The sequence below is a fragment of the Cnephaeus nilssonii genome (assembly GCF_951640355.1).
Source record: "Cnephaeus nilssonii genome assembly, chromosome: 8".
NCBI lineage: Eukaryota > Metazoa > Chordata > Mammalia > Chiroptera > Vespertilionidae > Cnephaeus > Cnephaeus nilssonii.
The window spans coordinates 23,166,379-23,181,363 of record NC_137079.1 but is presented as its reverse complement, the minus strand read 5'-3'; the positions used below and the strand labels follow the sequence as shown (position 1 = coordinate 23,181,363).

Below are 14,985 nucleotides of genomic sequence, written 5' to 3'. Positions count from 1 at the left end.
CCTCCCTCATTAATGATTTGAGAAAAACACAGCCCTAAAAATATTAAAGTGAGTTCTCTCTCAAGTAAAAGGCAGAGAATTCCTGAGTATAATGGCTGGAATCTACCTGGGTAGTTCATCATGAACACCTCATAATCTACCCTTACTACCTCACAATCCACTGAGTGACTTAATAAATAGAAATTAGATAGTTTTGCCCATAAAGAATGCACATCTTGAAAAACCAATCATATTGGTTTTGTCTTCTATCTATAGATTGAGATAATAAAATACAAAGATTTGATTTAATGTTCAGATAGTGTTACAACAAATAGTAAATGAGCTGTCTTTTAGAAAGATTTCTTTTAGAAATCTGCTCTAAAAAAGGTTTTGTGTTTTTTTTAAAGGAAACTGGGCTAGATAAAGCTATAGGAATAGGTAGTAGTCATCAATGTTTAGTAATTAGTCCCCACTTAACATAAACCAATGTAGAAGAGTTTCATGCTGTGCTTTCTTAACTACCCAAACATCAAAAGAACAACCTTTAGGTCTCCTACCTTGGGAGGTTGGGGTGGTGGTGATGGAGGTGGCTGAGGAGAGCCACCGCTAGGCCATGGTGAAGTACTTTCACTCATGTAAAGATTCCCAGGTGGTGCTGAGGGCGCAGCTGCAGGCCAGGGGTAACGGGTTCCCATTCCATAAGCATCAGGAGAAGCCCACGAGTCCTCTTGTGGTCGTACAGATGGTCCTGGCTGTGGAACACTACGATTATCATCCCCATAAGGATAATGGGGCAGGGTCATTCCAGGGTTCTAGATTGAAAAGAAGGAAATATGCTGGTCATTGCTAAAAAAAAATTTTTAAGTAATTAAAATATCCTAGTTTTAACAGATTCTGAGATACTTCCTCTTTCCTTAACAGAGTATATTTTAGTTACTACTGAGCTAAACTGTAGCATCTCTGTTCAGTTATAGCAATTTTTCCAAGCCTAAAAAAGCTTGGTTCCAAAGATACTAGGGGCAGATTTGCTGATGATCAAACTCAGAAGGAATAGGGTCTAAAATTCAATGTCTGAAGCACAACGTAAGTCTGCCCCTACATACTATAAGTAGATCCATATTCTATAAGGAAGCAGAAACAAAGACATATTGTGGATGAAAAAGGGGCCACATACTAAACCTGACAAGCTCAGGGGTGGCCTGCATGGTGGGCCTTACAAACTCAGAGACCGAAAGTAACCATTTGTAATGGTTTGAAATTAAAACTTCCTAACTAAAAGTGAGTCTTGGCAGATAGTCATGTCCTAGGCCAGTATCTTCCTTGACAAGGATCAATCTTTACCTTAACTGAGCCTGTCTATTATCTTTTTGCATCTATGATAACATACCTTTGGAATGTCAGAGTAATCCCCTTTTTCCAGACCCCTCAGGGCACAATCTCCCACCAGAAAACTAGAGCACAGAACCCCTCATTGTTGTCTTGTTCTCCCACCTACTGACTCTACGTTCCGGAATAGTTAACTGTTTACTATCCTGTACCCACCAATGTGAAAAAAGTATACGTCTCTCCATTTTACTCTTTATCCGACCCCAGAAATTTCCTTACTCTGCTTTCTCCCACCTCCCCAATTTTCCACCAGTGGATTTCATGTAACTCTCCTTGGGTCTCCTCCTTTGATTCTAATGTATAAAATAAGGTGCAAAACTGCCATTCTCTGAAGCATTTTCTCAACGCACTGAGATTTTGCTTCCTGGCAATTGTTGTCAGTTTGTCTCAAACTCATAAAAATTCTCTACAGGTTTGGGTATTTCTTATATCAACATATTATAATTCCTTTTAAAGTGAACAGAGAAATAAACATGACATCACTCACAGAATATTAAAAAATACAAACCCAACAGAACAATGCTCACCTGTGGTGCAGGATATCCTGGAACCTGCGCCCTAAGAGGAGGTGCTTCAGCCTGGCAGTCCTGCTGGGGATACATCCAACGAGAGACTGGGGTTGGGCTGTTGCCAGGTGAACGGTAAGTGCTTGGAACCTCTGTGGAGTAATTGGTCTGAGAATATCCAGGTGTGTAATAAGCCCCAGAGTATGAGGCAGTATTTGCCCCAGGGCCAGTGGGGTATGGTGGGCCATATGCTCCATTTGTGTAAGAGTTCAAACTCTGTAAAAAAAGCAAAGTTGAGAAAGAAAAATAAAATGAGTCAGAGTTGAAATGCCCTGACTTATTGCCCAACTTTGAAAGCTTTGGGAAGAGATCAGTACCTAATGAAAATATGAACTACTAAGCAATCTTTAAAGCATTCTTTCATGTATTATAATCACATATCATATATTAAACTCAAGACTATCATTGTAGAGTCTGTGTCATAACAATGGGAGAGTATATTGTGATGATATGCCTTAGAGCAATGCTTCCATTCCAAACATTTCCATAGGTATACCTAACAATTAGATCTTACAGCAGAGAACTTGTACTCACAAACTGGGGAGGGAATTCTGGAAAATGTGAGAGAAAGGCTAGAGAAAAAATAAAATAATCATGATACAATAGAAAGAAAAAAAGACTACAGAGATAGACCTAGTTCTGCCAGAGGCTCTGTATATATAAGATCATAAACTTATCTTGCAGGCTTATAGTGAAAATAGATGACATATATGAAATGCTTAATATAGTCCTGGCCAGTTTGCTCAGTGGTTAGAGTGTTGGCCCACAGGCTGAAGGGTATCAGGTTCAATTCCCAGTCAAGGGCACATACCTCAGTTGCAGACTCAATCTCTGGCCCCAGTCAGGATGCGAATGGGAGGCAACCAATCGTTTTGTCTCTCTCACATCACTGTTTCTCTCTCTCTCTCTCTCTCTTCCTTCCCACCTTTCCCCCTCCCTTCCCCCTCCCCCCTTCCCTTCACTCTCTCTAAAAAAAAATCAATGAAAAACATATCCTCGGGTGAGAATTTTTTTTTAATGCTTAATACAGTATCTGGCATGTAGTATGGTCAATAAATGGTAATCCTATATAATAAAGAGCTAATATGCAAATGGTTTTCAAGCCCTCACGCTGTGATGCCCTCACGCTGTCACAATCCATCACCAGGAGACTGCGTGCACAGTGGGCACGCGCGGGTAGGCGTGGTCCTGGTGGGTCCTGGCAGCTCCGACTCCACGCAGCGAGGCTGGGATCCATGACGTGGGGTCTCCCGGCTCCAGCCTACCTCTTTGGGGCAATCCATCGAGGATCCCCGAATGGGTGGGCGGGGCCTACCTCTTTGGGGAGATCGATCGTGGGGCTTCCGCACTATGAGAGGGCACAGGCCAGGCTGGGGAACCGCCCTCCCCAAGTGCACGAATTTCGTGCACCAGGCCTCTAGTGATTTATAATATCACTAGAAGCCCGATGCACGAAATTCATGCAAAAGTAGGCCTTCGCAGCCACGGTGGCTGCCTGGATCCCTCCCTCACAGCCACGGTGGCTGTCTCCATCCTGGGGCTGCAGCCCCGGCTTCATCCGGAAGGACATCCAGGCTAATTAGCATATTACACTTTTATTATTATAGACTAGAGGCCCGGTGCATGAAATTGGTGCACAAGGGGGGCGTTCCTCAGCCCGGCCTGAACCCTCTCCAATCCGGGACCCCCTCGGGGGATGTCCAACTGCCTCTCGCAATCCAGGACTGCTGGCTCCTAACTGCTTGCCTGCCTGCCTACCTGATCACCCCTAACCCCTCTGCCTGCCTGCCTGCCTGCCTGATCGCAATCGCCCCTAACCACCTCTGCCTGCCTGATCACCCGGGCCGGCCGCAGCCACAGGGGACCATGGGCAGGCGGCTTCACCCAGGCCACAGCCGCAAATGCCGTGACCACAGGGAGGGCAGCTTGTCCCTCTCCTGGGCTACAGCCACAGGCGCTGGTGCCCGGGACTGTGGGGCGGGTGGCTTGTCCCTCTCCCGGGCCAGGCTGCAGGCGCAGGCACAGCCGCTAGCGCCTGGGACTGCAGGGCTTACGGCTTGTCCCTCTCCCGGGCTGCAGTTGCAGTCGCTGGCACCCAGGACCACAGGGCGTGCGGCTTGTCCCTCTCGTGGGCCGCAGACACAGGCGCAGCCACTGGTACCCGGGATTGTGGGGCGGGTTGCTTGTCCCTCTCCCAGGGCCACAGCCTGGCTGGTCCCCATTCCTCTCTCGGGAGCTCATTTGTGCCTGGCTGGTCCCATTTCTCTCTCCCCAGTGTTGAGTGTCTGAGCAGTTAAGGCATGATGGCGTGATGACGTAAGGGCGTGATGACCATTTGCATATTAGCTCTTTATTATATAGGATTGTTGTTGGTATCATTATGGCAAGGTCAGGAAATGAACCCTGATCATGTTCTTTATACTAACATAAAATCAAGTTTTCCAATTTTCATTTTTCTCGCTAAGACTACATAATCTTTCCCACTTTAGATTGAAGCATAAGAATCCTGTGCTGTTGTTATCTATCTAGACTTATTGTGGTGATAATTTCCCAATGTATACAAATATCAAATCATTATTATGTTGTACACCTCAAACTAATATTTCAGTTATACCTCAATAAAAAAAAAGAATCCGCTGAGTCGGCGTGGTTCAGTGGTTGAGCAACAATCTATGAACCAGGAGGTCATGGTTTGATTCCCGGTCAGGGCACATGCCTGGGTTGCAGGCTCAATCCCCAGTGTGGGGCATGCAGGAGGCAGCCGATCAATGATTCTCTTTCATCACTTATGTTTCTAGTTCTTTCTCCCTCTCCCTTCCTCTCTGAAATCAATAAACATACACACACACACACACACACACACACACACACACATACACATATATATGTATATACAGTATATATAAAAGAATCCTGATATCTTATATAGCTGTTAATGATGGAAGAAAATAAAATCAAATTTGATTCCTAATCTAACACATAAAAAGGTGGGATAAATCAATGTGATCAATGTGGGAGAGAGGTCATAATACTGTGAAAAATAACTTAAATTCCTAGTCATACTTTTATGGCAAGAAGATAAAAGACAGGCTATTATCACCACATGCCTGGGAGTGGTTCAACTGAAGATCCCAGCAAGGCATTCCCTGAGTAGGAGGACAATGAACCACCCTTTGTTAAAGCCATTAGGAGGCTGTTAAGGTCTTCTGCTCATGGGTTAATGTGCCTAAACAAAGAATCCCTTAATATAACATACACAGCTGGTGACTTAGCATCTATCAACTGCCTCCTGCAAGCCCCCTATGAGGGATGGAGCCAGCAACCAGAATATGTGTCCTGACCAGGAATAGAACTGGCAACCTTTCAGTGTAGAGGACAATGCCCAACCAACTGAGCCAGGGCTCTGTACTGTTATTTAACTTCTAGAAATCCTTCCTAAGAAAATGATTCAACTAGAGAAAAAGTTATAGGCATAAATTTGTTCATCACAGCATTATTTATAATCACACAAAATTGTAAACAACCTAAATGTCCTAAAATAATGGAATCATTAAGTAGATGATGGGCCATTCATTGAAGGAATTTTATTCTGCCTTTAAAAGTCACTATTAGCCTAGCCGGAGTGGCTCAGTTGGTTGAGCATAACCCTGTGCATGAAAGGTTGCCAGATCAATCCATGTCTGGGCATATGCCCGGATTGCAGGATCAATCCCCAGGTAGGTGGTGTACAGGAAGCAGCCAACTGATGTTTCTCCTTCTCCCTTCCTTCCTTTCTAAAAATCATTTTTAAAAAAATTTTTTAGAGAAAATGACCAATTTTATTACATATGTACATTCAGGGGTTCCATAAGAATATGAAATCCAAGGTCACCTTGGGCAGTTGAGGCTAATATGCCATTCTAAACTAAGGAGAGGGAGGAAGGGGTCTAGTATTTCAACAAGAACGTATGCAATTTACAGGTAGATAAGAGCAAACATGTGGTAAACAAATTCTTGCTGGGTCACCCAGAAACAATAGGACTCAGCGGAGAACCTAACAGACATGAGTTACTTGGATCCTCCCTGTCTGCCACACTTAACCCTTTGCACTCACTTGCTTTTTTCTTGATTCCTTTATTCTACTCAGGATTTAATTTTTTAAATACCCCCGATTTTACAAAGCGCGGCAGTAAAATAAAAAACTGGAGTTTCTTTTCATACAAACTTATTTATTTGGATTTTTTAATATTTCAAATTATTGATACATTCAAAGAGTAATTTTAATCTGGACATCCGAGTGCAAAAGGTTAATTCATATATGCTAAGGAAAACAGCTAGCGAGAATAGCTCCCATCCATTAAGCAGGTCTTTCAATCTGAATTCCTTTAGACCAGTGGTTCTCAACCTTTTAATGCCGCGACCCTTTAATACAGTTCCTCATGTTGTGGTGACCCCCAACCATAAAATTATTTTCGTTACTATTTCATAACTGTAATTTTGCTACTGTTATGAATTGTAGTGTAAATATCTGTGTTTTCCGATGGTCTTAGGTGACCCTGCTAGCGGTTCTCAACCTGTGGGTCGCGACCCACACAGGTTGAGAGCTGCTGCTGTAGAGCCTAAGACCATCGGAAAACACAGATATTTACATTACGATTCATAACAGTAGCAAAATTACAGTTATGAAGTAGCAACGGAAGTAATTTTATGGTTGGGGGTCACCACAACATGAGGAACTGTATTAAAGGGTCGCGGCATTAAAAGGTTGAGAACCACTGCTTTAGACAGATAAGTGAGAGGGTTAAAGGTTTTTTTTATGAGTCTTTTGTTTCTTAAAAATAACCAGCTTAAAATAATCGATATCCCAAAAGCACTATTTTGGGGTGGCAAACTCTGCTTTCCCTCATTAGGATAATATAATTAAGAGTGTTTTTGCTTTCCTTTCTTTGTTTTCCAAATTATTAATAATAAAGTTACACTCTTTATAGTAAAAAAGTTTTTATGCTATTAAAAATGTCATTAAATCAAGTGTGTCTAGAATCTAGAGGGCTGCTAGGACCACAGTTTCTTCATTGGAATCTGAGTATTATGGGGGTTTTTTGTAATCCTTATCCAAGGATATTTTTCCATTGATTTTTAGAGAGAGTGGAAGGGAGGGGGAGAAACATCGATCTGAGAGAGACATACAGATTGGTTGTCTCCACCCTGGGATCATGCCTGCAACCAAGGTACGTGCCCTTGACCGGATTCGAACCCAGGACCCTTCAGTCCACAGATGACACTCTTCCAAGTACACTATTTTAATGAAGAGGAAACTTGTATCTGATGACAACAAGCTGTGATGTGAAATATGTCAGCAGTTATGTCAAGAAATGAAATCTGAAACTGAAGAAGAATTAAATAAAACCTTTGACAGTCACTGAATTTCTGTAAAACTAGAGGCCCAGTGCACGGATTCGTGCACACTGAAAGAAAATTAATTAGAAGGTGGCCAGCGGGGCGGGACTGGGAGAGACGAGCCAGACATGCCCTGGAGCCAAACTCCCGCGGTCACACCTGGGGCGGCTATGGGGCTCGAAGGGTGTCTGCGGAGTGAGCGGGGTCCCTCCAGCAGGTGGGGTTCCTCGGCCTGGCCTACGGGGATCAGGCCAAAGCCAGCAGTCCAACATCCCCAGAGCGGCCGCCGCCGCCACCACCACCACCTCCACCACCACCACGTAGATAGATACTCAATCTGGATTCCAGAGGAAGTCAAGAGACTGGAACTTTTCAAACTCAGAGAAATTCCAACTGCTGCTATTGTTCTAGATGTAAATATAGCCAGACATGACTTAGCATTCAAAAGTGAAATATGGCATTATATTGCAAGCTAAAGATTATCTAGTATGATATACTTCTACCAAAAGGTGATTTCACAGTTAATGGACTTTTGTATAGATGTAGAATCTAAAGAAAAGTGGTCAGGTCTCTCACTGTTCAATGAATTCCCTTTCCATCTGATAAATGAATATCAAATAGCAAACATAAATAATAATAAAAAATTCCTCTAGCAACACCACAACTCCTCCTGTTTTGTTTATATTGAAAAACATGGAAGGCTTCACCACAAAATATTCTAAGATTTCACAATTATCAACAGTCAATATCAACTTGAATTTCTACTAATACTCATTTTTGGAATTGTCAAATCAATTATCACCTCCCAGTTGCTTCCTCATGCACTACCTCTATAATTTTTGTCTACCAGGAGCGCCTCACCATAGTACTTAATAAGCTGTATTTTACAACCTAGCTCCACTTTAAATTAAATGAAAAAGTGATACAATGCCTTTTTGTATCATGATTTCTCAACTCAGAATGTTATAAAAGGACCTCAGTTCTTTGTTAGATCATCTCTATCCCCAGGCACTCTGTGTTCTATGGTGTAATCTGTCAGAAGCCAAGAGAATATTTCCTTTATCAGAAAATCAATGTGATAACACCCAACATCTTCCATCCTCTCCTGCAGGGCCCCAGAGAAATAATTTGGTCTGGCCCTGCCAAGGCATTAGGGGTGAGTTAATTAAATGTTTGACCACATACAGCAGGCTAATTTTTAAGTTGATAATTTTGTATGGCCTGCAAATGATGTTACAAATATCCAAATGGCTCTTGGCAGAAAAAAGGTTCCCCACCCCTGCTTTAGAAGGTACAAGGAAAAGAAGCTTTAGAAAATTAGGTTGAATTAATAATCAATGAGAGGATTTTACTTCTTTTTTAAAAAACTGATTTTTAGAGAGAGGAAAGGGGAGAAGAGGGAGGGAGGGAGGGAGGGAGGGAGAGAGAGAGAGCGAGAGAGACACATCTATTGTTGCCTCCCACACTCATATTGACCGTGATGGAACCGCAACCTGGGTATGTGCCCTGATCAGAACCAAACCCTCCACCTTTTGGTGCACAGGACAATGCTCCAACCAACTGAGCCACACTGGTCAGGGCTCAATAAGAGTATTTTAAACAATCCACATCATTACTAGAAAACTGCATGTTTGTCATACAAATTACTTCCTGTTTTTTAGATGTCTTCATGAGTTCATACCTTTTCCCAAATACCCCCTTGTTGGTAGATCATTGACCTACAATGTGCATGTGTACAAAAGAACATGGAGTCAGTAGAATATGTATTAACCAGTTGCTAAAGATGTTGGTTAAAGATGAGGTAATGATCATATTTCAGAAATGTTTCCAAGTTTTCAAGTCTTCTTCTGAAAAGTAATCTGGCAGCACAGCAAAGAAAATAAAGAAGTTCCTGGCCCAGTTTCAAAGCTCTGAAACAGAAGCCGAAGAGGAAGAAAATCAAGACAAGGCTTCTTTCACTTCCAGAAGTCCTTGATGGAAATGAAGGAGTTATTAGAGAAAATAAGAAGTAATCTTAGTTTAAAGAACTCAGAGAATACCTCACGAACTTCATCAACAGTCTGGTGATACAATATCTTCTGCCTCTGTATGAGTTGGTGTACTTCAGTGCTGCTCACACCCTGCTCCATGAATCGCCCTACATGCTCCTCTTAACAATCCTTACTATTAGCTGAAGAACGAAGCTCTGAAAAATGAGGAAAGCTATATATCAAACACTGCCCCAATAGCTGCAGAGTACATAAACTGCACCTGAAAGTGAAGCAGGCTAATCAACACGGTAGATTGATCAGAAGCCTTATCAACATTTACAGCTTTTAAAGAAATGGGTGTAAATTCCACACTCTCAGAAAACAAATACATGTAATTATGTATTCTTGGTTTATTAAAACTGTTCCTGAATTAGAATTTTTAAGATTTATAAAACCTACCAAATAGAAGAATGATCATGTGGCAAGACTAACATGAAGTGGCAGCGAGAAGGCGAATGAATGTAACCATTTAATTGTTTTTTAAAAAAGAAACCAGTCATATCTACATACCAGTACAGGAGTCTGTTTTGGTCAGAAGATAAACTGTAATTCCCCCATGAAGTTTCATCAGAAAATACATGTGCTACCCCATTCAGGTAATGTCGAGATACCTTTGGGTCACTATTGTTGCTTTCAAAAAATCATTACAAATAATAAGTGACTCTTTATTAAATATATGTAATATATGCATGTAATAAATTCCTTCACTTAAGAGTGGAAAATGTCATGTCCTAAGAACAATCTTTACCAATAAGATCAACTGATGAAATCATGAAAATTAACACTGCTAAGAAAAATTGTGATTCATGACTTAAAAGAGTTATGTCATTCTCCCACATTAACTGTAAAAGTAATGCATGCTACTCCTCAAATTGATCTATATGCAATCCCAACGAAAATCCTAGGTACCTTTTGCGCTGAAATTGAAAGGTGACCCTAAAATTCGTATGAAATTGCAAGGGACCCAGGCCAGCCAAAACAATCTTGAAAAAGAAAGTTGGAGGACTCATACTTACTGATTTCAAATTTTACTACAGAACTATAGTAATCAGAACAACCTGATATTGCCATAAACTCATATATATGGTCAATTGATTTTCAACAAGGGTACCAAGATAATTCAATGAGGAAAGACTAGTCTTTTCAACAGATGGTACTAAATATTTGGATAGGCATGTGGAAAGGAATGAAGTTGAACCCTACTTCACACCATATACAGAAATTAACTAAAAGTGGATCACAGCCCCCTAAATATAAAAGCTAAAACTATTTTTTTAAAAAGCTCTTAGAAGAATACATAGGAGCAAAGACACTAACAAGAGAGTGAAAAGCCCTGGCCCTGTAGCTCAGTTGGTTGAGCGTCATCCCATGCATCAAGAGGTCACCGGTTCAATTCCCGGTCAGGGCACATGCCTGTGTTGCAATCCCCAGTAGGGGGTGTGCAAGAGGAAGCCATCATGTTTCCCTCATTGATGTTTCTCTTTCTCTCTCTCTCTTTCCTCTCCACCCCCCCCATCCATTCCCCCTTTCCCTCCTCTCTCACTAAAATCACTAAAAAACACATTTCTTTAAAAAAACAGAGAAAGTGAATGACATCCACAGAATGAGAGAAAATATTTGTAAGTCGTATGTTTCATAAGAGACTTTTATCTAGAATACATAAAGAACTCTTACAACTCAACAATTTAAAAAAAACACATTTTAACCTTTTGCACTCGGATGTCGAATGTGACTCGACACAGTTAGCATCGGTAGCAGCTCTTTTTATACTCTTTGAATGTATCAATAATTTTAAATATAAAAAAAATCCAAATAAATAAGTTTGTATGAAAAGAAACTCCAGTTTTTTATTCTACTGCCGCGCTTTGTAATATCTGGGGTATTTAAAAAATTAAATCCCGAGTAGAATAAAGGAATCGAGAAAAAAGCAAGCGAGTGCAAAGGGTTAAAAATGGACAAAGGATCTGAATAGATAGTTCTCCAAATAAGATATATGAATTGCTAATAATCACATGAAAATACCTTCAACATCATTATTCAGCAGTGATCTATAAATTAACACCACAATGAGATACCACTTCATGCCCACTAGATATCTTAGTTAAAAAAAAAAAAGGAAAATAGCAAGAATATGGAAAAACTGAAACCCTCATTCATTGCTGATAGGGATGTGAATTGATACAGTTGCTTTGGAAAACAGTTTGTCAGTTCCTCAAATTGTTATACAGAGTTAACTTATGATCCAGCATTTCCACTCCTAAGTACATACCCAAGCAAGAGAACGGAAAACATATGTCCATATAAAAACTGGTACACAAATGTTTATAGCAGCATGATTCAAAACAGACAAAAAAGTAGAAAACTCAAATTTCTATTAACCAATAAATAGGTAAAATAAATATGGTATCCACAGACTGTGGTTTGGCCATAGAAAAGAAATGACATGCCACAACATGAAAGACCATTATACTAAGTGAAAGAAGCCAGTCACAAGATACCAGTCACATGATTCTGTTTATATGAAACTGGAGGCCCGATGCACGAAGATTCATGCAAGAATGGACCTTCCTTCCCCTGGCTGCCAGCACTGGCCTGGAGCCGCCTTTCCACCTTCCCATGCTGCCCAGAGGCCCAGAGTGACAGGTCGGTGTGGAACACCTGCGTTCTGCCCCAGGCCACTTGCAGCCTGTGTATGCAAATTAACCCGCCATCTTTTCTTAGTATAGATGTCCAGAATAGACAAACTCAAAGAGTTTAAAAAGTGGATTTAAGGTTGCCAGGAGCTAGGAAGTGGAAGGAATGGGGTGAGAGGGATATAGTTTCTATTTGGGGTGATGAAAATGTTCTGGAATTTGGCAGTGATTATAGTTGCACAACCTGTGAATGTACAAAAAACAACTGTTCACCTGAAAGGGTAGGTAGCCAAACCACAAGCATGTAGCACTAAGCAATAGCAATGCCTGCTTCTCAATTTCAGTCACAGGAATGATGACACATTAGAAAAATGGAAGTTTGTGATAGATTAGTAACATGATTGTTTTCTTTATTTTGCATTCCACTATCTCGGATCAACCTTATCCTAAAGTTCATATATACTTACTATTTTTAAAAATCGATTGCTTTTATATTTTCCCTAAATAAATATGCAAACCTTGCTCTAACTTTAATAAATTATTCTGGCTCAAAATCAATCTTAAAGAATTGATTATATCAACAAATTGATGAAGGAAAAAAAGGAACATAATGCGTGTTTTTTAAATGAATTAATTTTTCAGCCCCATAAAAAAACTTACTGCTATTATTTCAGCCTACATATCACTAATAAATTAGAACAGAATTGAATATAGTATCCAACTATTTGAAATCTATCAGAATTATATTAATGTAGTTTACAGTGATCTAAATTTTAATTCTGCAGAGAACATTAGTTTACATTAATTCTGACCTGGATCTAAAATTCAAATTCTTTGAAAGCTACGTAAGTGCAGCCATTGTAAAACTGAATATACTACAATCATGTTTTTAAAATATTATTTGCATATAAAATATGGTATCTAGATAGAAAAAAATAGAAGGAAATACGGAAATGTGACAATTATTGCTTTATTAGGGTGGCCAGATTATGGGTGACTAACTTTTTAAACATTTCCTCATTGGTAGAATCATCTCTGAAAAAAGTAATTTGGCTATATTTAATAACGATGTATTCCATACCTTAGTATTTGCATCAAAGTGACTGCATATAAGCAGCTTTCAAATAATTTGAATGTTAGATCCAGATCAGAGTTCATGTAAACGAAGGTTCTCTGCAGAATTAAATTTTCAGATTACCCCAGAGCCGTGGTCGGCAAACTGCGGCTCGCGAGCCACATGCAGCTCTTTGGCCCCTTGAGTGTGGCTCTTCCACAAAATACCACGGCCTGGGCGAGTCTATTTTGAAGTGGCATTAGAAGAAGTTTAAGTTTAAAAAATTTGGCTCTCTTGCCGAAACCGGTTTGGCTCATTGGATAGAGCGTCGGCCTGCGGACTCAAGGGTCCCAGGTTCGATTCTGGTCAAGGGCATGTACCTTGGTTGCGGGCACATCCCCAGTAGGGGGTGTGCAAGAGGCAGCTGATGGATGTTTCTCTCTCATCGATGTTTCTAACTCTCTATCCCTCTCTCTTCCTCTCTGTAAAAAACCAATAAAATATATTTTTTTAAAAATTGGCTCTCAAAAGAAATTTCAATCGTTGTACTGTTGATATTTGGCTCTGTTGACGAATGAGTTTGCTGACCACTACCGCAGAGAAATCCTTATCTCATACAGAAAAGTAAGAAACAATGTTGAGTAAAAAGAGAAGGAGAGAATGCTAGTGTAAAACCACTCAGATCAAGTTTTAAAACATTAAATAATACTATATAAATACATATACAAGCAGTAAAAGCATAAGAACATGTATAATAAATATAACTTCAGAAAACGGAAAGAAATGTTATATGGGGCTCCAATTGTATTTGTTTTACTTCTTTTTAAAAATCTGAAACAAATGTGGCGAACTTAAAAACTAACAAAGGAGCTGGATTTAAAAATGTACATATTTTTTTCTGTACACTTTCAGTATGTTTGAGATATTTAAAATTAAATAAGTCAAATTTTTAAAAAATATATATTTTTTTTTCATTGATTTCAGAAAGGAAGGGAGAGGGAGAGGGAGAGAGAGAGATAGAAACATCAATGATGAGAGAGACTCATTGATTGGCTGCCTGCCTCCTGCACAACTGAGCCTGCAACCCAGGCATGTGCCCTGACGGGGTATTAAACCATGACCTCCTGGTGCATAGGTCAATGCTCAACCACTAAGCTATGGCCAGGCAGAAGTCAAATATTCTTACTCCAAAGGCAAAACAACAAAAGCAAAAATAAATAAGTGGGACAAATATCTGCACAGCAAAGAAAAAAACATGACAAAATGAAAACACATTTCTCCTACTGAATGGGAGAAAATGTTTGCAAATTCTATTTCTGATAAGGAGTTAATATCCAAAATATAAAAGACCTCATACAACTCAATAGCAAAAATAATCAGATTAAAAATGGCATATGATCTGAACAGAATTTTTCCAAGGAAGACGTATAGATGGCCAGCAGGTACATGAAAGGGTCTTAACATCACTGATCATCGGGGAAATGTAAATCAAAACCACAATGAGAATAGCACCCCATACCTGTTAGAATGCCTATTATCAAAAAAGGCAAGAAATAAGTGTTGGCATGGATGTAGAGAGGAAACTTTTTGCACTGCTGGTGGGATTATAAATTGGTGCAGCCACTATGGAAATCAGTATGGAGGTTCCTCATAAAATTAAAAATAGAACTACCACATGACCCAGCAATGCCATATCTGGGAATATATCCAAAGGATACAAAACATTAATTCAAAAAGTTATCTATACCCCCATGTTCAATGAAGTATCCTATATAATAAAAGCCCATCGAACAAACCATGGAACAAACAGAACGATCACTCAACCAGTTGCTACGACACCCACTGACCACCAGGGGGCAGACGTTCAATGCAGGAGCTGCCCCTTGGTGGTCAGTGAGCTCCCACAGTGGGAGTGCCACTTGGCAGACGAGGATGAGTGGCTACTCCCACAGCAGGCCTAT

At 40.3% G+C, this 14,985-nt stretch overlaps 1 protein-coding gene across 1 annotated transcript in view; it reads right to left on the bottom strand.

The window, feature by feature from the left end:
• The window catches only part of BAG4 (BAG cochaperone 4), a 36,296-nt gene that overhangs the window by 8,510 nt on the left and 12,801 nt on the right, over nucleotides 1–14,985 (bottom strand). The window contains exons 3-4 of the mRNA XM_079779554.1: nucleotides 1,893–2,147; nucleotides 537–791 (exon numbers count right to left, since the gene is read on the bottom strand). Of these exons, the coding sequence (XP_079635680.1) occupies nucleotides 537–791; nucleotides 1,893–2,147 (510 nt within the window). The remainder of the gene's footprint in view (nucleotides 1–536; nucleotides 792–1,892; nucleotides 2,148–14,985) is intronic.